General features: G+C 45.6%; 2 protein-coding genes across 2 annotated transcripts in view; both read right to left on the minus strand.

The window, feature by feature from the left end:
- Window positions 1-9,987, minus strand: part of marc1 (mitochondrial amidoxime reducing component 1) — a 13,227-nt gene extending 3,240 nt beyond the window's left edge. The window contains exons 1-3 of the mRNA XM_020656572.3: window positions 9,688-9,987; window positions 7,941-8,111; window positions 7,541-7,703 (exon numbers count right to left, since the gene is read on the minus strand). Coding sequence (XP_020512228.1) covers window positions 7,541-7,703; window positions 7,941-8,111; window positions 9,688-9,938 — 585 coding nt within the window. The 5' untranslated portion in view covers window positions 9,939-9,987. The remainder of the gene's footprint in view (window positions 1-7,540; window positions 7,704-7,940; window positions 8,112-9,687) is intronic.
- Window positions 9,988-12,642: 2,655 nt separating this feature from the next.
- Window positions 12,643-21,683, minus strand: kcnk3b (potassium channel, subfamily K, member 3b). The gene is made up of 2 exons (XM_020656582.3): window positions 20,787-21,683; window positions 12,643-17,382 (listed from the first exon to the last, which is right to left on the minus strand). The coding sequence occupies exons 1-2, from the start codon at window positions 21,067-21,069 to the stop codon at window positions 16,499-16,501; spliced, it is 1,167 nt and encodes a 388-aa protein (XP_020512238.2). The 5' UTR covers window positions 21,070-21,683; the 3' UTR covers window positions 12,643-16,498.
- Between the last annotated feature and the right edge of the window lie 72 nt (window positions 21,684-21,755).

A 21,755-nucleotide genomic window follows, 5' to 3' on the forward strand; every position in this document is an offset into this window, starting at 1 on the left:
GTATCTTAAAGAGGACGTATCATCCCCCTCCTCCACCTTTTCAAACAGTCCCCTCCTCCACCTTTTCAAACAGTCCTCCTCCACCTTTTCAAACAGTCCCCTCCTCCACCTTTTCAAACAGTCCTCCTCCACCTTTTCAAACAGTCCTCCTCCTCCACCTTTTCAAACAGTCCCCTGTGGTCTAAATGAAACATCTGTGCTGTGCTTTGGTCAAAATATAACATGAATCAAGCACCAGAGGAGGTTTGTGAGCCCGTATAAACCAGCTCTCTCAGAACACTCCGTTTTGGTGTGTGTCTCTTTAAATGTAATGACCCCCCCCCCCGTTAGACATCACTCCTCTGTAGTGAGAATGAAAATGGCGGACCTGTGCAAAAGTTTTGTTCTAGTCTGGAGGTGGAGTCCATGGGTGGAGATATCAGGGGAGGGGAGGAGATTATTTTTTTACCAGAATCCCACTGTGACATCACAAGGAGAGCACATTTGAAACAGAGCATTTTTCTCTGTGTTGTAAGACTTATGCAGACCACAAACAAAGGACTGGATGGGTTTACTTCACATGTTGTGGGTCAGTAGACTCTCAGGTTACCCAGATATATGTTCACAAACATTACTGAACATTCAAGATGAAGTTGAAGTGGGGCGCGCTGGTGGCCCAGTGGTTAGGGCGCACGTCCCATGTGTTGAGACTCTCGTCTCGAGCGGTAGGCCCAGGTTCACTTCCACCCGTGGCCCCTTTCCACATGTCATTCCCCCTCTCTCTCTCTCTGGTTTCTGACTCTATCCACTGTCCTCTCTCTCTCTGGTTTCAGACTCTATCCACTGTCCTCTCTCTCTCTGGTTTCAGACTCTATCCACTGTCCTCTCTCTCTCTCTGGTTTCAGACTCTATCCACTGTCCTCTCTCTCTCTGGTTTCAGACTCTATCCACTGTCCTCTCTCTCTCTGGTTTCAGACTCTATCCACTGTCCTCTCTCTCTCTCTGGTTTCAGACTCTATCCACTGTCCTCTCTCCCTCTCTGGTTTCAGACTCTATCCACTGTCCTCTCTCTCTCTCTGGTTTCAGACTCTATCCACTGTCCTCTCTCCCTCTCTGGTTTCAGACTCTATCCACTGTCCTCTCTCTCTCTCTGGTTTCAGACTCTATCCACTGTCCTCTCTCTCTCTCTGGTTTCAGACTCTATCCACTGTCCTCTCTCTCTCTGGTTTCAGACTCTATCCACTGTCCTCTCTCTCTCTGGTTTCAGACTCTATCCACTGTCCTCTCTCTCTCTGGTTTCAGACTCTATCCACTGTCCTCTCTCTCTCTCTGGTTTCTGACTCTATCCACTGTCCTCTCTCTCTCTCTGGTTTCAGACTCTATCCACTGTCCTCTCTCTCTCTCTGGTTTCTGACTCTATCCACTGTCCTCTCTCTCTCTCTGGTTTCAGACTCTATCCACTGTCCTCTCTCTCTCTGGTTTCAGACTCTATCCACTGTCCTCTCTCTCTCTGGTTTCAGACTCTATCCACTGTCCTCTCTCTCTCTGGTTTCAGACTCTATCCACTGTCCTCTCTCTCTCTCTGGTTTCTGACTCTATCCACTGTCCTCTCTCTCTCTCTGGTTTCAGACTCTATCCACTGTCCTCTCTCTCTCTCTGGTTTCTGACTCTATCCACTGTCCTCTCTCTCTCTGGTTTCTGACTCTATCCACTGTCCTCTCTCTCTCTGGTTTCTGACTCTATCCACTGTCCTCTCTCTCTGGTTTCAGACTCTATCCACTGTCCTCTCTCTCTCTGGTTTCAGACTCTATCCACTGTCCTCTCTCTCTCTCTGGTTTCTGACTCTATCCACTGTCCTCTCTCTCTCTCTGGTTTCTGACTCTATCCACTGTCCTCTCTCTCTCTCTGGTTTCTGACTCTATCCACTGTCCTCTCTCTCTCTCTGGTTTCAGACTCTATCCACTGTCCTCTCTCTCTCTGGTTTCTGACTCTATCCACTGTCCTCTCTCTCTCTCTGGTTTCAGACTCTATCCACTGTCCTCTCTCTCTCTCTGGTTTCTGACTCTATCCACTGTCCTCTCTCTCTCTGGTTTCTGACTCTATCCACTGTCCTCTCTCTCTCTCTGGTTTCTGACTCTATCCACTGTCCTCTCTCTCTCTCTCTGGTTTCAGACTCTATCCACTGTCCTCTCTCTCTCTGGTTTCTGACTCTATCCACTGTCCTCTCTCTCTCTGGTTTCTGACTCTATCCACTGTCCTCTCTCTCTGGTTTCAGACTCTATCCACTGTCCTCTCTCTCTCTGGTTTCTGACTCTATCCACTGTCCTCTCTCTCTCTCTCTGGTTTCAGACTCTATCCACTGTCCTCTCTCTCTCTGGTTTCAGACTCTATCCACTGTCCTCTCTCTCTCTGGTTTCTGACTCTATCCACTGTCCTCTCTCTCCCTGGTTTCAGACTCTATCCACTGTCCTCTCTCTCTCTCTCTGGTTTCTGACTCTATCCACTGTCCTCTCTCTCCCTGGTTTCAGACTCTATCCACTGTCCTCTCTCTCTCTCTCTGGTTTCAGACTCTATCCACTGTCCTCTCTCTCTCTCTCTGGTTTCAGACTCTATCCACTGTCCTCTCTCTCTCTCTCTGGTTTCAGACTCTATCCACTGTCCTCTCTCTCTCTGGTTTCAGACTCTATCCACTGTCCTCTCTCTCTCTGGTTTCTGACTCTATCCACTGTCCTCTCTCTCTGGTTTCTGACTCTATCCACTGTCCTCTCTCTCTGGTTTCAGACTCTATCCACTGTCCTCTCTCTCTCTGGTTTCAGACTCTATCCACTGTCCTCTCTCTCTCTGGTTTCAGACTCTATCCACTGTCCTCTCTCTCCCTGGTTTCAGACTCTATCCACTGTCCTCTCTCTCCCTGGTTTCAGACTCTATCCACTGTCCTCTCTCTCTCTGGTTTCTGACTCTATCCACTGTCCTCTCTCTCTCTGGTTTCTGACTCTATCCACTGTCCTCTCTCTCTCTGGTTTCTGACTCTATCCACTGTCCTCTCTCTCTGGTTTCTGACTCTATCCACTGTCCTCTCTCTCTCTGGTTTCTGACTCTATCCACTGTCCTCTCTCTCTCTCTGGTTTCAGACTCTATCCACTGTCCTCTCTCTCTCTGGTTTCTGACTCTATCCACTGTCCTCTCTCTCTCTCTGGTTTCTGACTCTATCCACTGTCCTCTCTCTCTCTGGTTTCTGACTCTATCCACTGTCCTCTCTCTCTCTCTGGTTTCAGACTCTATCCACTGTCCTCTCTCTCTCTGGTTTCAGACTCTATCCACTGTCCTCTCTCTCTCTCTGGTTTCAGACTCTATCCACTGTCCTCTCTCTCTCTGGTTTCTGACTCTATCCACTGTCCTCTCTCTCCCTGGTTTCAGACTCTATCCACTGTCCTCTCTCTCCCTGGTTTCAGACTCTATCCACTGTCCTCTCTCTCTCTGGTTTCTGACTCTATCCACTGTCCTCTCTCTCTCTGGTTTCTGACTCTATCCACTGTCCTCTCTCTCTCTCTGGTTTCAGACTCTATCCACTGTCCTCTCTCTCTCTCTGGTTTCTGACTCTATCCACTGTCCTCTCTCTCTCTCTGGTTTCAGACTCTATCCACTGTCCTCTCTCTCTCTGGTTTCTGACTCTATCCACTGTCCTCTCTCTCTCTCTCTGGTTTCAGACTCTATCCACTGTCCTCTCTCTCTCTGGTTTCAGACTCTATCCACTGTCCTCTCTCTCTCTGGTTTCAGACTCTATCCACTGTCCTCTCTCTCTCTCTGGTTTCAGACTCTATCCACTGTCCTCTCTCCCTCTCTGGTTTCAGACTCTATCCACTGTCCTCTCTCTCTCTCTGGTTTCAGACTCTATCCACTGTCCTCTCTCCCTCTCTGGTTTCAGACTCTATCCACTGTCCTCTCTCTCTCTCTGGTTTCAGACTCTATCCACTGTCCTCTCTCTCTCTCTGGTTTCAGACTCTATCCACTGTCCTCTCTCTCTCTGGTTTCAGACTCTATCCACTGTCCTCTCTCTCTCTGGTTTCAGACTCTATCCACTGTCCTCTCTCTCTCTGGTTTCAGACTCTATCCACTGTCCTCTCTCTCTCTCTGGTTTCTGACTCTATCCACTGTCCTCTCTCTCTCTCTGGTTTCAGACTCTATCCACTGTCCTCTCTCTCTCTCTGGTTTCTGACTCTATCCACTGTCCTCTCTCTCTCTCTGGTTTCAGACTCTATCCACTGTCCTCTCTCTCTCTGGTTTCAGACTCTATCCACTGTCCTCTCTCTCTCTGGTTTCAGACTCTATCCACTGTCCTCTCTCTCTCTCTGGTTTCTGACTCTATCCACTGTCCTCTCTCTCTCTCTGGTTTCAGACTCTATCCACTGTCCTCTCTCTCTCTCTGGTTTCTGACTCTATCCACTGTCCTCTCTCTCTCTGGTTTCTGACTCTATCCACTGTCCTCTCTCTCTCTGGTTTCTGACTCTATCCACTGTCCTCTCTCTCTGGTTTCAGACTCTATCCACTGTCCTCTCTCTCTCTGGTTTCAGACTCTATCCACTGTCCTCTCTCTCTCTCTGGTTTCTGACTCTATCCACTGTCCTCTCTCTGGTTTCTGACTCTATCCACTGTCCTCTCTCTCTCTCTGGTTTCTGACTCTATCCACTGTCCTCTCTCTCTCTCTGGTTTCAGACTCTATCCACTGTCCTCTCTCTCTCTGGTTTCTGACTCTATCCACTGTCCTCTCTCTCTCTCTGGTTTCAGACTCTATCCACTGTCCTCTCTCTCTCTCTGGTTTCTGACTCTATCCACTGTCCTCTCTCTCTCTGGTTTCTGACTCTATCCACTGTCCTCTCTCTCTCTCTGGTTTCTGACTCTATCCACTGTCCTCTCTCTCTCTCTCTGGTTTCAGACTCTATCCACTGTCCTCTCTCTCTCTGGTTTCTGACTCTATCCACTGTCCTCTCTCTCTCTGGTTTCTGACTCTATCCACTGTCCTCTCTCTCTGGTTTCAGACTCTATCCACTGTCCTCTCTCTCTCTGGTTTCTGACTCTATCCACTGTCCTCTCTCTCTCTCTCTGGTTTCAGACTCTATCCACTGTCCTCTCTCTCTCTGGTTTCAGACTCTATCCACTGTCCTCTCTCTCTCTGGTTTCTGACTCTATCCACTGTCCTCTCTCTCCCTGGTTTCAGACTCTATCCACTGTCCTCTCTCTCTCTCTCTGGTTTCTGACTCTATCCACTGTCCTCTCTCTCCCTGGTTTCAGACTCTATCCACTGTCCTCTCTCTCTCTCTCTGGTTTCAGACTCTATCCACTGTCCTCTCTCTCTCTCTCTGGTTTCAGACTCTATCCACTGTCCTCTCTCTCTCTCTCTGGTTTCAGACTCTATCCACTGTCCTCTCTCTCTCTGGTTTCAGACTCTATCCACTGTCCTCTCTCTCTCTGGTTTCTGACTCTATCCACTGTCCTCTCTCTCTGGTTTCTGACTCTATCCACTGTCCTCTCTCTCTGGTTTCAGACTCTATCCACTGTCCTCTCTCTCTCTGGTTTCAGACTCTATCCACTGTCCTCTCTCTCTCTGGTTTCAGACTCTATCCACTGTCCTCTCTCTCCCTGGTTTCAGACTCTATCCACTGTCCTCTCTCTCCCTGGTTTCAGACTCTATCCACTGTCCTCTCTCTCTCTGGTTTCTGACTCTATCCACTGTCCTCTCTCTCTCTGGTTTCTGACTCTATCCACTGTCCTCTCTCTCTCTGGTTTCTGACTCTATCCACTGTCCTCTCTCTCTGGTTTCTGACTCTATCCACTGTCCTCTCTCTCTCTGGTTTCTGACTCTATCCACTGTCCTCTCTCTCTCTGGTTTCTGACTCTATCCACTGTCCTCTCTCTCTCTCTGGTTTCAGACTCTATCCACTGTCCTCTCTCTCTCTGGTTTCTGACTCTATCCACTGTCCTCTCTCTCTCTCTGGTTTCTGACTCTATCCACTGTCCTCTCTCTCTCTGGTTTCTGACTCTATCCACTGTCCTCTCTCTCTCTCTGGTTTCAGACTCTATCCACTGTCCTCTCTCTCTCTGGTTTCAGACTCTATCCACTGTCCTCTCTCTCTCTCTGGTTTCAGACTCTATCCACTGTCCTCTCTCTCTCTGGTTTCTGACTCTATCCACTGTCCTCTCTCTCCCTGGTTTCAGACTCTATCCACTGTCCTCTCTCTCCCTGGTTTCAGACTCTATCCACTGTCCTCTCTCTCTCTGGTTTCTGACTCTATCCACTGTCCTCTCTCTCTCTGGTTTCTGACTCTATCCACTGTCCTCTCTCTCTCTCTGGTTTCAGACTCTATCCACTGTCCTCTCTCTCTCTCTGGTTTCTGACTCTATCCACTGTCCTCTCTCTCTCTCTGGTTTCAGACTCTATCCACTGTCCTCTCTCTCTCTGGTTTCTGACTCTATCCACTGTCCTCTCTCTCTCTCTCTGGTTTCAGACTCTATCCACTGTCCTCTCTCTCTCTGGTTTCAGACTCTATCCACTGTCCTCTCTCTCTCTCTCTGGTTTCAGACTCTATCCACTGTCCTCTCTCTCTCTGGTTTCAGACTCTATCCACTGTCCTCTCTCTCCCTGGTTTCAGACTCTATCCACTGTCCTCTCTCTCTGGTTTCTGACTCTATCCACTGTCCTCTCTCTCTCTGGTTTCTGACTCTATCCACTGTCCTCTCTCTCTCTCTCTGGTTTCAGACTCTATCCACTGTCCTCTCTCTCTCTGGTTTCAGACTCTATCCACTGTCCTCTCTCTCTCTCTGGTTTCAGACTCTATCCACTGTCCTCTCTCTCTGGTTTCTGACTCTATCCACTGTCCTCTCTCTCTGGTTTCTGACTCTATCCACTGTCCTCTCTCTCTCTGGTTTCAGACTCTATCCACTGTCCTCTCTCTCTCTCTGGTTTCTGACTCTATCCACTGTCCTCTCTCTCTGGTTTCTGACTCTATCCACTGTCCTCTCTCTCTGGTTTCAGACTCTATCCACTGTCCTCTCTCTCTCTGGTTTCTGACTCTATCCACTGTCCTCTCTCTCTCTGGTTTCTGACTCTATCCACTGTCCTCTCTCTCTCTGGTTTCTGACTCTATCCACTGTCCTCTCTCTCTCTGGTTTCAGACTCTATCCACTGTCCTCTCTCTCTCTCTCTGGTTTCTGACTCTATCCACTGTCCTCTCTCTCTGGTTTCTGACTCTATCCACTGTCCTCTCTCTCTCTCTGGTTTCTGACTCTATCCACTGTCCTCTCTCTCTGGTTTCTGACTCTATCCACTGTCCTCTCTCTCTGGTTTCTGACTCTATCCACTGTCCTCTCTCTCTCTCTGGTTTCTGACTCTATCCACTGTCCTCTCTCTCTCTCTGGTTTCTGACTCTATCCACTGTCCTCTCTCTGCATTAAAGGCACGAAAAGCCCAAAAAATAAATCTTAAAAACAAAAAAAAAAAGATAAAGTTGAAGCTTTTTAATGAGGGGATAAAAAGGTTCTGATATACGGACAGAGATCGGTTTACCTCAAACTGCGGGAACTGCGGCTTGCTCTCCATCGGCCTCCTGCCCCTCATCTGCTCTTCAAAGTGCACCAAGCGAAAGGTTTTCTCTTCGCCCAGATAACGAGTGAGCCAGCGAGACGCCTCGTCGCCGCAGTCCCGTCCCTGAATGTCAGCGCTGAAGACTCTGAGGCACAAAGACGTGAAGAAGAAGAAGGAAGAAGGAAGAAGGAGGAGGGGGAGGAGGAGGAGGAGGAGAAGATAAGGAAGGAAGGAAGAAGAAAAAAAAAAGCGTCAAACCAAAATTAATGATGCAAAGAGGATAAAACTGTAAAAACAGCTACTTTCCATTTTCTATATATCTTCCATACATCATGCAACATAATCACTTGGACAGAAATATTATTATTATTGTTCTTAGAACCTGCAGTCGATGACGGCGTTGTCGGGCGTCTTGACGGGGAATCGCAGCTCCTCCATGTTGGGCCCGTTGAGACAGACACGACCTCCCTCGCAGGTCAGAGACACGAGCACCAGGCGGGGCTCCTGTCTGCCCGTGACCATGTGGCCGTCCTCCGACACCACCAGCCAGTGCCTGCAACCACAACACACGGATTAGAGGGGAACATCTGGATCCATCCAGTACGGTGGCTGGGAAGTGCAAAACAAAAATTACAACATGAGAAACATTTTTCCAATCGCTGAGACAAATTTATAAACGACAGAATCTTGGTCACTTCCTGCATTTGGTACATTCACTTTCCGTCAAGATTCTGTCGGCTGTAAATTTGTCTCAGCGATTGGAAAAATGTTTCTCATGTTGTAATTTTGTTTTGGACTTTCCAGCCACCGTAGTCCGTACAGAGACTACACATAAAGAACCACACACAAACATATGAAGCCTCCTGTGGATATCATCATGAGTGAGAAAAGCAACACAAAGACCGACAGTCCAAAGAGAAACCCTCGTCTGCACCATTTGGCATCCCGGGTTCGATTCCAACAAATGCTACACTCGACCTGCGCGCTGAGCTCTTACAGGTTTGAATCAAAGGTACGGGAATGTGCACTCGTTTTTTCTCACATTTAACATCATAATTCAAAAAGAGTTCACCTACATCAGAAAGAAATGTGTATAAAAGCTACAGCACAAGGACCGATGACATCACAGGTTGCCATAGAGACAGCTGACTCATCCTCTCCTCCCTAAATCCCAGATTTACGTCACGTTTATTTATAACCACTGGTTAGAAACCTGGACGTATCCCCGTCTGTATTCCCCCTTCACATGTTCCTGTCATCATCGTTTGAACACCTTCATGAAATACGGGTTAGTAACTAACTAAAAACTTAGTAGAAGAGATCAGGTGTGTTCTTCTTCTCGTGTTTCTGTTCGGGCTGTTGTGTCATTCTGTGCTCCTCTAATGTTTGGAGAGGCCTGAAGGTGTGCCCGGCTGTGCACAACATTAAATGTTTTAACCGCCTCCAGTGACAACAGGGGTCACCAGGTGCTAGCAACCTTTTTTTGGGGGGGGGGGGGGGGGGGTCGTGGTCTGAAAAGTTTGGGAACCGCTGATTTAAAGCTCTGCAGATCCAGCTCTGTCGTCCTAACTTTTCACCCCCATACGGCGCCCCTGGTCTCTGTCAGAGACTGGACCCAGTGTGTGATCAAAGTACATAAAAAGACACCTCGTCTATCTGTTCTGGTTTTTTTCGGGAAACATCCTAAAATATCTCAGAAAGAAAATGATGCATGGTCAGTTTGTTTTCAGTATCTATCTGTGGCAGGACGTGAATGTAAGAGGGGGAAGCGTGACCTGATTTTGGCGTCTTCAGAATTATTTTTTTTTGCAATCATTAACTACTGTGTAGTTGTCCTTCAGGGCCACCGTACAACAGCCTGAGCATAAACCAAGCAGTAACCATAGGGCAGTAACCTCTGGTGGTCGATGCAGAAGTGTAAAATCCTGCAGACCAACCACAGTACCTGGAAACACCTGTGTGCTTATAATGCCAAACTCAAATATCATAATCTGACTTTATTTAATTATATATGTCTGTGAGAAAAATAATGCACAGAGTGTACTGAAGGTACTGAAGGTACTACTTTTTAAATCAGGTTTCTGACTCGATTGGTCAGGTCTGAACAGGTGATGATGAATCGCTCTCACCGATCCTGCAGCTCTCCAAACTTCAGCCCAGTTTTGTGACACTCCGCCAGAGCCAGAGAGACCGCTTTCCCAGACTTCAGGGGGTGAATGAGGAGCTGCGACACGACGCCCACACGAAACACTTTTTCTGTCTCTCGGAGATATTTATAACCGAGACCGAGACCGAGAACAGCGACGCCGGCTCCGCCGAGCAGCACGGCGGCTTTCTTATTCTGGGACAGCGCGTCCACAACCAGGTGTCTCAGGTCCATTTCTCAAACTTAACGGACTTTCAAGAACTTTGAACTTTCACCAGAGTGAGCAGAGACCGCCCCGTGTGACGTTCACTGACGCTCGGTAAACGGCAACTGTGCCCTAGACCTCGTTTCGTAATTCAAACCTCATTAATGTGTATGAATTCATTCTCATAAATAAATCACTTTATTCTCTTAAAAATGTATTCTCGTAAATGTAAGAATTTATTCTATTACATTTAGGACTTTATTATCTTAAATTACGACTTTCTTCTCTTAAGACTTTGTTCTCCTAAATTAATTAATTTTAGTACATTTACGACTTTATTATCTTAAATTTATGACTTTCTTCACTCACGACTTTTTCTTGTAAATTTACAAATTAATTATCGTAAATTTGGGACTTTTTTTTGCTTACAAATTTCGTAAATTTACGACTTATTATTTTTTAAATGTATTACTTTTTTCTTGTAAATGACTAATCTCAAAATATCAGATTTTTCCCCTCTTAACGTGGTCCTAATACTCCTTCGTATAATTTGAATGGATTAACAAATTTCATGTAGTAAATGTACGACTTTAATCTCGATATTTAGATTTTACATTTTTTTTATATTTTGTGGCCCTAAACAGTTAAGGATTTTTTTTGTGTCTATTTATTTGCTTACTTATTTGTTAAAGAAAGTAAATAAATATATTAGTATGACAAAACAAACACAAAATGTGCTCAAACACACATTAACACTCATGTTAAATTGGCTTTAACAACCTGCCCAGAATTTTTATATAACAGAGAAGAAAGTGACGCGATGCCTTATTTGACCTTCTCAGTGAAACTATTTCTGTCTTTGACACAGATACTCAGGTCTATGGCCAAAGTAGAAAACAGCAGATGCTCCTGCCACAGGGGGTCAAAACAGGGAATGTCGAATAGATTCTCCTTCTGTTGCTTTTCTGGGCACATCTACTGGCTGAAGGCAGAGACACCGGCACGGGGCCAGGCCTTACAAGATGGCTGCAGCGGCTAGAAGATTTTAACAACAAGATACTAATCCAATAGCTGCAGAATTATCAAGTGATTCTGATGTCAGAAAAACAGTCTGGCTTGTTTCACTGGTATCATAGGAGTAGGATTATTTGCATGTTTTCGGCTCATCGTTCAGTTTGCGGTTGCTTGTTTCATGGTTTACTCTTGCTTCATTTGTTTGTTCCTTGTTGTTGTAGTTTGCTGTTTTATTTTGTCATTTGTGTCCTTGTGTTTCTCCACTTCCTGTATATTTTTCTGTTGATAATCCTGAGTTTAGTTTTTAGTGTTTCCTGTTTTATTTTGTAGTTCTTGCTCCTGTGTATGATGTCTAGTCTTACTTCCTCCCTTTGAGTGTTGACGAGCAGAAACGCCTGAATGGACAACTTTGAAAAATAAAACGGTCATCGCAGAGGAATGGCGAGAAAATGTGTTAAATGTGGCTGCTCTGCTCGCTCGACTACCTGGATGTAAACGAGCACAGTGAACAGAGATCATCTCGGAGGAGCAGAGCGGTTTGGCAGTATTTTCATCTAGAAATGTTGTCTGTATGTGTGTCAGGTTAAAGTGGTGTATCAATCGGAGCGATGCGTAATCCACATTTAGCTCAGGTATGTGCTAACCTGGAGGGAGGACTGAAGAATGGCGGTGCTAAAGATGCTAACGTTAGCCACACTCTGCACATTATTTTACAAAGTTTACCTGCAGACAATTTAAAAATACATTGTGCTTCTCACAGTGTTTTCTTAACTAACTAATTATTCATATTTTGGCCGGTTCAATGTTCCGCTCAAACCGCCTGCCACTAGTTGGGGCTTTAGCCATAACCTGGCTGTAGCTCTAGATCAGGGGTGGGCAACTGGCGGCCCGGGGGCCACATGCGGCCCCCACCAACCTTCAACGTGGCCCTCAGATAAATTTTTACATATCAATTAATTAGAAACATGAAGAAAACATGACAAAATCTGCCATGAAATCTGAAAATCAGAAAAATGTCCATAATAATATTTGATCACTGGTATAGTTTGAGTTAAATTTGAGACATAATTGACTGTAATCGTTTTTGTATTCTACTATTTGGCCCTCTGCAGTGAGAATTAAATGAATGTGGCCCTTGCTGTGACCAAAGTTGCCCGTCCCTACTCTGGATGATGGGATGCTCTCTCGTATTAGTTTGTGAAACTAAATTTAAAATCGTTTAACTGACTCAGAAATGAGTCGGCTGGGAACATCCTTACTTTTGATTTGAACACAACCTGACATGAGGGGAAAAGATTTTCTCTAACTGTGTTTTCTGAGTGATGAGGAGTGTTTCTGGTGTCGTGTGTCCACCCCCCCTCCCCCGCCTGCCGTACCACATGATGACGACTTTAATATAACCAACATACACATACTGATCCACCGCCATACTTTGAGCTCGTGACTAACCTGCTGTAGGTTGTCCGGAACTGGACATCAGTCAGAACTCACACGGGGAACCATCTGGACCAAACGGCCGTTTCTATACATTCAGCAGTCTTTTTTTCTCACACAGCGCACATGATAAAACAGCATGAGGACGGCAACATGTCATCACTATGTCTTATATAGTCACTTATAAAAGACAGCAGGAACGCATTTCACAAATCTGAAGAAACTATCGTTTACTTACGGCTGTTATCAGGAAACCAGAACATCCAATAAAACTCCCAAACAGTCTGAAATATCCATGTTTTTAATGTTTTCTATCCAGGTTTTTTTTTTATATTTCTGGGCAGTACAGTACAATAATGTGATTTATTTTGCATTAGACTCATCTGCACACATCCCTTGGCAAGTTAAGATAATAAAAAACAATAATTTCAAGTACTCCTGGTTTGTTCAAGTACAGTTTTCTCTCCAGTCATTTTTCAACAAAAAGATAAAATCTGTTCTTGTCGAAGCAAGAAACAGAGATACCAGATCATGTCAGTGCAACATGGGCGGTTCCTCTTTAAAAACGACTACAGTACTCGGAGCACCAGTAGCTATAGCAGTTCATGCGTGCGACCCCACGTACAGAGGCTAAGACCTCGAGATCGGACGGCCCGGGTTTGAATCCGACCTGTGGCTCCTTTCCAGCATGTATTTCCCCACTCTCGCTCTCTGGCTCTATCCACTGTTCTGTCTCTGGAATAAAGGCATAAAAAGCCCAAAAATAAACCTTAATAAAAAGGAAAAAAAAACTGAATACAGTACTCAGTAGAGCAGGCTGAAACAGAAAGCGTCCATATCGTCCTTTATCTTCTGTTATAATGTGCAAGTAGTCCTTTCAACATCGTGGTTCGATTCAGTACAGTCCAACAAAACAGGGAGATGAGATGGAGCTAACTGCATGTGCATGACATTTCTGACACTCATATGTACGTCCTCTGTGTGTCACATGGTTTGAATTCATGAAAACAGAGAAACAAAACAAGAAATACCAAATGGTGAAAAGAATAAAAATCCATCTTCAGAGATTCAGATTATTATACAATCTGTAGATATACTCTCACGATTCCTGTGACTCTTCACTCTTCTTCAGGTGGTGACAGTGCTAATTAAGTCATTTTACTTAACGTTGACCTGTTCTGCTGATCCCTTTTTAAATCTCACCTATAGAGTCACACTGCAGCCCAGACTAAACGTGGGCAAAGGTTCAGGTCATGAGGTAAATCTGTTGAAACCTCTTTCAGCACCGGAGAGCAGCCCTCCCCTGGCAGCCCTGCAGCGTTCTGCCAAAGTGGCAACCTCCCTTCAGTCGGACAACTCACGTTTGCATTTGTTGGAAAAACATTTATTGCAGCAGAAGATAGTTCTGGTTGGTGCCTAGGCTGACCTCATCGATCCTCAGTTTTTATTCTACATACAGAAATTTGAGTCGTGATGAGATGATATCTTAAATCCCCCCCTGATAGATGCTGGGGTGTGTGTGTGTGTGTGTGTGTGTGTGTGTGTGTGCGTGTGGGGGGAGGGGGGAGAAGAAGTACTTGGTGCAATGAATGAGTAAATGTAGAGACCAGAAATCATGCATCTTAAATCGCCCGCTAATAGGAAGGAGGTGTTGTCCCAGCTGAAACGAATAATTTCAGGGCGAGGCTGAAATGAGGGTTTTTGCTGACGCCAGTATCAAATAAATAAGATCATGTAAAGCTATTCTAAAGGTTTCACAGACTGACATCATGAAAGGTGAACACGAGGAGGAGATGGGAGCTTAAAGTACATCTTTGTTTGCACTGCCTTTACATGTGAATAAGTATTTTTACATTATTGTTCTCCTAATATTTCTTTAGGGATCGGAGACCTTCCTCCAATACAAATTAAAAAATATGGTTTTGTTTCTTGCATTCTTGATGGTGAAGTAACCAAATAACCAAAACTGATTCAGAAATCTCCTGATATTAAACTGTCTGCCAGATAAAATCTGCACCATGATGTCACATTATGTCGTCTCTGTCGGAAATAAACACGCTGCTTAACATCGGAAATAAGCTCAGAAAGATGAGCAGTAGTATCTGAGGGTTCTCTGTCAATCACGGAGACTATACATCTACTGTTGCATATTGTGTTTGACTGACAAGAAGCTTTTTATCCTTTGCCCAAACACAGGAAAACCCACTCCCATCTGCCACTCCAAACTGAGCCTTAAAATAGTCTGTCTCCTCAGTTTGATCCAGATGTTGTTTGGACAGCTCTGAGCACTTCATGTGAGTGTCTCGTTCTGAAGAAGCTCACAGTCCTTTAGGTCCAAAGAGCAGAAAGAAATATGGTGGACAATCACACCAAAATATATTTAATAGTTAAGCTGCTGGTGACAGAGAACGAGGTGTTCATGGTGATCGGAGGGATTTACATCTTTAAAAGAATATTTTAACTATTTCAGGAAAACTCGAGTTTACTTCAAATTGAAAAATGAAGCCGATGCGGAAGTGCACAATCCTGCAGTTCCTGGAGTGTCCACTAGAGGCTGGCTGCAGAAGCACAGGAAGTCACATACACACCCATTCTAAAAAGCCTGTTTTTACAGCAGAGATGAACATGTTTACAGCCCTGTTATCCATAGTTAGGCGAGTAGCTGTAATGATTGACAGGTGGGTACGATGTACTGTAGTGGTTCATTAAAGGGGCTTAAAACCCGCCTCAGCTCCAGCTCCAGCTGAATTCTAGTCAAGGGGCCCCACATTGAATTTTTGCCAAGGGCCTCAACACTCTCTAGAATCGCGGCTGAGTTTAAAGCAATCAAAGCTAAAGAAATCCTGTTTTATCTTGTCTTTATGTAATTCAAAGTGACTAGGCCTATGAGGATCTTATTGTCAAATTACCCAACGCCGTTTCACCGCGTTCGGGGAAATGTCATCGTGATGTTTTGAACTCAACTGCTTCTGACGTTACATAACCTCGCCGTGTTTGTGACTGGTGCACCAGCAGAGAGCTCCGAGGAATCACAACAACATCCACGCAGGGAGTGAGTCACGTCGAGTTATCAGAGTGTGTGTGTGTGTGTGTGTGTGTGTGTGTGTGTGAGCTTGAGTAACCTCCTGACAATCACGAGTTACTTGAATCAAAGTTTTCAGGGTAACGTAAGGCGACTTATATGGAGTCACAAATTCTTCGATGGGAAAACTGAGAATGATCCAAAAACAAACACTTACAGAGATGATTGTTTCTGACACAGGATCTAAAGACATTCTTCCCAGAACAACTCAGAAAAAAAAGTTGATGAAAATGTTATTTTTACTCGTGGTCAAGGATCAAGGTTTGTCAGAAAAGAAGCCAGGCTGTAAACCTTTCTGTGTTCTAACCTCTCTCCATTTTTCAAAAGCATCTCCAATATTGATCCTAGTTTGAGCACGTTTCTGCTCGTGGAGCTTATTAGAAACATGCAGAGGCTTTTTAGGTCGGGTACAATCACTTCTATCTGAACCACTTCTCTTGACCGCTTCCATCGCTGCAACACCTGTTGACCTGATAACTGCTCTCATATCTGACAAACCGAGGGGTGTCCAAAACAACCGTGTGGGGGGGTGTCTTAAAAGCGCCTACCTTCTCTGGTCCAAACAAATCCAGAGCATTCAGGAGCAGAATCTAAAGTTAGAAGGAGGACATACTGGCTGCTGCATTGTTGACAGAGAATGGGAACTGACTTTAAAAAAAAAAAAATGATGAAGTCATGAAATCATGAACACAAACGCTCGACACAAGAACTTAAAACTACAACCTCCAGCAACGTGTGTTACACCAACTACAAAACAGAAACTTACTGCAGAGCTTTTCCTCTCGTATTTCATGTCGCTTTTTTTTTTGCTCGCTTGATTCGACCTGCAGCACTTTCTCTCGCATGATTTGTCTAAGCACACAAAATAGACCTCAAGTCAAAAGATTGCTTGCTTTGCTCTCTGAGATATTTGTGTAAGACGTTTGTTGTTTACAGTACGGTGTGTGTGCTCTTCCCCTTTGTGTGTCCTGCTGTTGCTTTACTGGAGTTTTAGCACCACAAACATCGACTCTGCAGCCGGCGTGTTTCTGCCGCCCACTCGGCATGGAGTGGACTCTACTAGACAGAGCTGCGTCTCTTAAACATCCTGAAGGGAGAGAGGAAGTGAAGGCCTGACGTTATGGAGCTGATGCTGGAGCACTGACGCGGACTGCAAACGCAGCCGCTGGACCCGGGCTCGATGTAGTGCGGGCCGCCGCTGTTCTGCTGCAGGTAGGCGTCGGAAAACGTCAAGTCCTGAGGGATGACGGCGGAGCCCTGCAGCTTCTCTTTGCTCCTGTACCACAAGCACGAGCAGATCGTCTGGAAATGCAGCACCTCTGTGTAGGCGCCTTTGAAATCCTTCGTCTTGGTCGTGTCTTCTGCTCCCGGCGGCGAGGCGGTCGAGGCGGACGCCGGTAACAAGTGAGCCACCTCTCCTCTGGGCTTCACCGACATCAGAGCCCGCTGTTTGGCGTCCCGCCGCTCGTCCTCCGTGTTCATGGTGAGGAAGCGAAGCACGACCAAGTTGAGGAACGCGCCGATCACCGTCAGACCCATGAGGATGTAGACGAAGCAGAACGCCACGTACCGGGGGTCGTTCTGCAGCGCGTCGTCCCGCTGCAGGGCCACGTAGTCCCCGAACCCGATGGTGGTGAGCGTGATGAAGCAGTAGTAGAAAGCGTGCAGGAAGCTCCACCCCTCGCACTGAGAGAACGCCATGGCGCCCACGCAGAGGGTGCTCATGCAGGAGAAGAAGCCCACCGTCACCATGTTGGCCATGCTGACCTCGGTCTGACGCATCCCCAGGCACTTCTTGGCTTGGTGCAGCAGGTACCGGACCAGGGTGTTGATGCGCTCGCCCAGACTCTGGAACATGACGAGGGTGAGCGGGATCCCCAGGAGGGCGTAGAACATGCAGAACACTTTCCCCGAGTCGGTGCTGGGCGCCGCGTGGCCGTAACCTGAAAGAGAAACACACGGTCACAGTTTCACACCTCAGACACTTCAAACATGGAATATGTTGTTTGAGAAGCTGTGAAGTGGATCTGTGAGGAAACCAGTTCAAAGGTCGTCACTGAAACCATCATTTAAAGGATTTCTGCTCGACTCGGATCCAAAAGAAACCACACACACACACACACACACACACACACACACACACACACACACACACACACACACACACACACACACGCTTCATCTAAATCCTCTCGTTAATGGAAAATCCAATCACAGCGAGCAGCTTGACTTTTAATGTTGTGAATTAACAGCTCGTTATTTATAACCACCACATGGTGCTGAGTGAGACGGTGTGAAAGTGATGTCATCTCACACCGCTTTCTTCAATTAATATCTCAATAATGACCGAGTGTGTGTGTGTGTGTGTGTGTGTGTGTGTGTGTGTGTGTTCAGTGTGTGTGTGTGTGTGTGTGTGTGTGTGTGTGTGTTTCAGTGTGTGTGTGTTTCAGTGTGTGTGTGTGTTTCAGAGTGTGTGTGTGTGTGTGTGTTTGTGAGTGTTTCAGTGTGTGTGTGTGTGTGTGTGTGTGCGTGTGTGTGTGTGTGTGTTTGTAAGTATTTCAGTGTGTGTGTGTGTGTGTGTGTGTGTGTGTGTGTGTTTGTAAGTATTTCAGTGTGTGTGTGTGTGTGTGTGTGTGTGTGTGTGTGTGTGTGTGTGTGTGTGTGTGTGTGTTTGTGGGATGCATTTTTCAGTTCCACATAAACACCTCATCGTGTCTCAGTCTGGATGATGAATGAATAAATGAAACAATTAGAGGAGAAATTGTCCTGCAATAAAAACATAAATGTTTATAAATAACAAAGACACAAACAACCGTAAAGGGCTTCACACCTTTAAAGGCTTTATATGTGATGTTTTGATCCAGCAGATGTCGCCCTTGAGCACCAGCATGAAACCAAAACAACTCGCGCTGCATTGTTGTGTTAGCATGCTAATGCTAGCGATCTTTATTATGCTGGTATCTTCACACTGCATGTAAATTTACCTGAAATGAGCGTGATCTAGAAACACAGTTAAGCAGTGAGTACAGTATGTTATTCTTCTTTTCTCTAGTCCCTCAATTAAACAACTTTTATACACGAGGGGAGGAGTCAGCCGGCCGTCCCGGCGATGTAAACAAAGTGAAGATAGGACTCTGAAAACTCTGAAAACATCACAGACAGTGGGACTCGGGTGTTACACCCATTGTAGACAGTCATGACTCACAGAGTTATTTTCAGAGGATATTCTTGATTTCTATATTTAAGTGTGAAAAATCACATATTAAGCTTTTAACGACGGAGTATTAGGGCAACGTTAAAGAATCTATATTATGTTGTAAATGGATTTAAATTAGGCTAAAAGGTGGTATCAGAAGAGCAGCCGCCCGCCTGCACTAAAACGATGAAAGGAGAAACTTGAAGGCAACAAGAGAGACAACTTCCTCCAAGTCAGAGTCGTTCTCTCTCTGGAAAAGCCCCAGTTTCTTGAAGTAACTTTTCAGGGTCCTGATACTTATACAGGCGGCTGTGGCCCAATGGTAGAGTCGGTCGTCTCCTAACTGTAAGGTCGAGGGTTCGATCCCCAGCTCCTGAAGCCTCATGTCCGATGTGTCCAAAACACTTAACTCAGAGTTTGTCCCGCTGCTTCATCAGGGTGTGAATGTGTATGAATGGATGAGTTACAGCAGCCTCTAATAGCACCATCATAAATATTTATAATGACATCATCGGAGCCTGACTTCATGGAGTGAATCAATCGTCCTCCATGTTTGTTTTTCTTTTTTGATTTTGAAATACTTCATTAATCCCTGTGGACATGCATCAGTCAGAGTGGGGCTGCTACACGCTGCAGGGAGCGCCAGAGCAGTTGAGGGTTCTGTGCCTTGCTCGGGAAGTACCCTGGCACCTCAACCAGCAACTTTGATGGTCTTAACTGGATCTGCTCGGTTATCGTCTGTACTCGGTCCTGTTGTCATAAAGACTCCCGTCATGTTTTTATAGAAACATCCTAAACACCACCTTAAACATCTCAGAGAACCAAAAACTGAGACTGATCCAAAAACAAACACTTACAGAGATGATTGTTTCTGACACAGGATCTAAAGACATTCTTCCGAGAACAACTCAGAAAAAAAAAAATGACGAAAATTGTATTTTTACTCGTGGTCAAGGATCAAGGTTTGTCAGAAAAGAAGCCAGGTTTCTGCCTTGAAAGATTTCTCAATGTCTTTGGTTTGACTTTGATACATATTTGTTTCCTCTGATTTTCTCATTTAGACACAAGTCAGTGATTCAGGGTTTGGCAGATATCATTAAAGCAGCAGTATGTAACTCTGACCCCTAGTGGTTAAAATGGGTACTACAGTCTAAATTCTAAACATCATAGAGAGCTGTCTCCCCCCTCCTCTCTAGAGTGGATGCTCACTCAGGTCACCATGTGGTGGACTCTGAAGCTTCAGTGTTTATCCAGCTCTGCATGGGTCTGTAAACCTTTCTGTGTTCTAACCTCTCTCCATTTTTCAAAAGCATCTCCAATATTGATCCTAGTTTGAGCACGTTTCTGCTCGTGGAGCTTATTAGAAACATGCAGAGGCTTTTTAGGTCGGGTACAATCACTTCTATCTGAACCACTTCTCTTGACCGCTTCCATCGCTGCAACACCTGTTGACCTGATAACTGCTCTCATATCTGACAAACCGAGGGGCGTCCAAAACGGCCCTGTGGGGGGTTTCTTAAAAGCGCCTACCTTCTCTGGTCCAAACAAATCCAGAGCATTCAGGAGCAGAATCTAAAGTTAGAAGGAGGACATACTGGCTGCTGCATTGTTGTCAGAGAAGCCAGCACTTCAACATAACATGTTTCCTTAATGATCAGATAGTAAGATACCTTTATCATCTCACTCTCTACACATCGTCATTATTATTATTAATAATATTATTATTATTATTATCACGTCATTATTGGACTTATTTACATCATTATGACTTCAATATGTTCACAATGTTTCATCATAATTTTCGACTCTCAGTAGATACTCTGACTCCTAAACTCTGTAATCTGAACATTTCTACTTTATTCTTCACATTTTGACTCCTTTTGGGTATTTCAGCTTTTTTTTCAGCTTTTTGATTTTATTCTCAACGACTCCAGTTCTTTCTGCGCTTATTAAAAGCTTATTAAAAATGAAAAACCATCCTTACATCACTGTTTTCCCTCACGCCTGTCCCTTATACTAACTCTGTTGAAGGGGGGGGGGGGGTCAGGACCTCGGGGCTCCTGAAAGCCTCGCTGCGGCCCTGCTGATCCGCTCTTAATGAAACGCTCCCTCCAGGATGAAAAACGTGTTAATGAACAAACTGCTGCTCACCTATCGTCGTTATCACAGTGATGGCGAAGTAAAAAGAGCCCGCGAACTTCCACTGGACCCCTGCTTTGTGCGGCTTGAGGTGCAGCACGACTTGCTCCAGCTCCTCGAAGTTCGCTTTGGTCAAGTTGTATTTGCGCATGAGCTCGTACTTTCTGGCGTCGAGCTTCCTCTTGTGGCTCTTCTCCTGCTTGGACTCCAGGGTCTCGAACACGGCCGCTCCCACCACCAGGTAAGTGAGGATGCTGATGATGAGAGCGAGGGTCCGGGCGTTTTGTCTCTTCATGGTAGGAGGAAAGAAAAAGAAAAAGACATGGACCGTAAAAGTGCAGGCACCTGTGCGCGTCCTTCTCCCGGCGGGCTCCGGATCCAACAGAGGGGTGGGGGGGACTGTTCTCTCAGCACCACCCCCACATCACAGTTGGGTTGCTTCTGTATTTGGAGTATTTGTCACCGACTTATAATTAGATTCCGCTGAAAAAGAAAGTCAGGGCAATCCCGCAGACTGTCAGATAGTGGCTCAGATGAAGCGCAGTTTTTTTACGCACAAACACGCACATACCCTCATACATGTCTGCTCCCCCCCCCGAAGCCAAAATAAACAGTTTGTCCTCAGCAGCAGAGGAGCAGCCTCCAACAAGTAGTCCGTAAAGTCGTAAAATATCACTCACTGTGAATGAATCATGTGTTCATCCGCTTGATGAAATGTTTACTCAGCAGCTATTTAAACAAAGTAGCTCTGCCGGCTGCACAAGTTGTCTAGCAACCTAACGATATCTGAACCATCCCTCTGACTGAGTCAATATTTAGAAGAAGACATATCCTCTTAGTGCGGGACGACTTGTGTCTCAACTTTAACACAGTTGATGAATTGAAGGAGTTTTGGGGGGTGAAGAGCAGGTGTACCCACTTACGGTGGTCTCCATGTAAACCCCACTTCTTCTTCTAGATCAGCCTGAGCTCCACATGTGC

Source organism: Labrus bergylta, chromosome 18 (genome assembly GCF_963930695.1).
Source record: "Labrus bergylta chromosome 18, fLabBer1.1, whole genome shotgun sequence".
Lineage (NCBI taxonomy): Eukaryota > Metazoa > Chordata > Actinopteri > Labriformes > Labridae > Labrus > Labrus bergylta.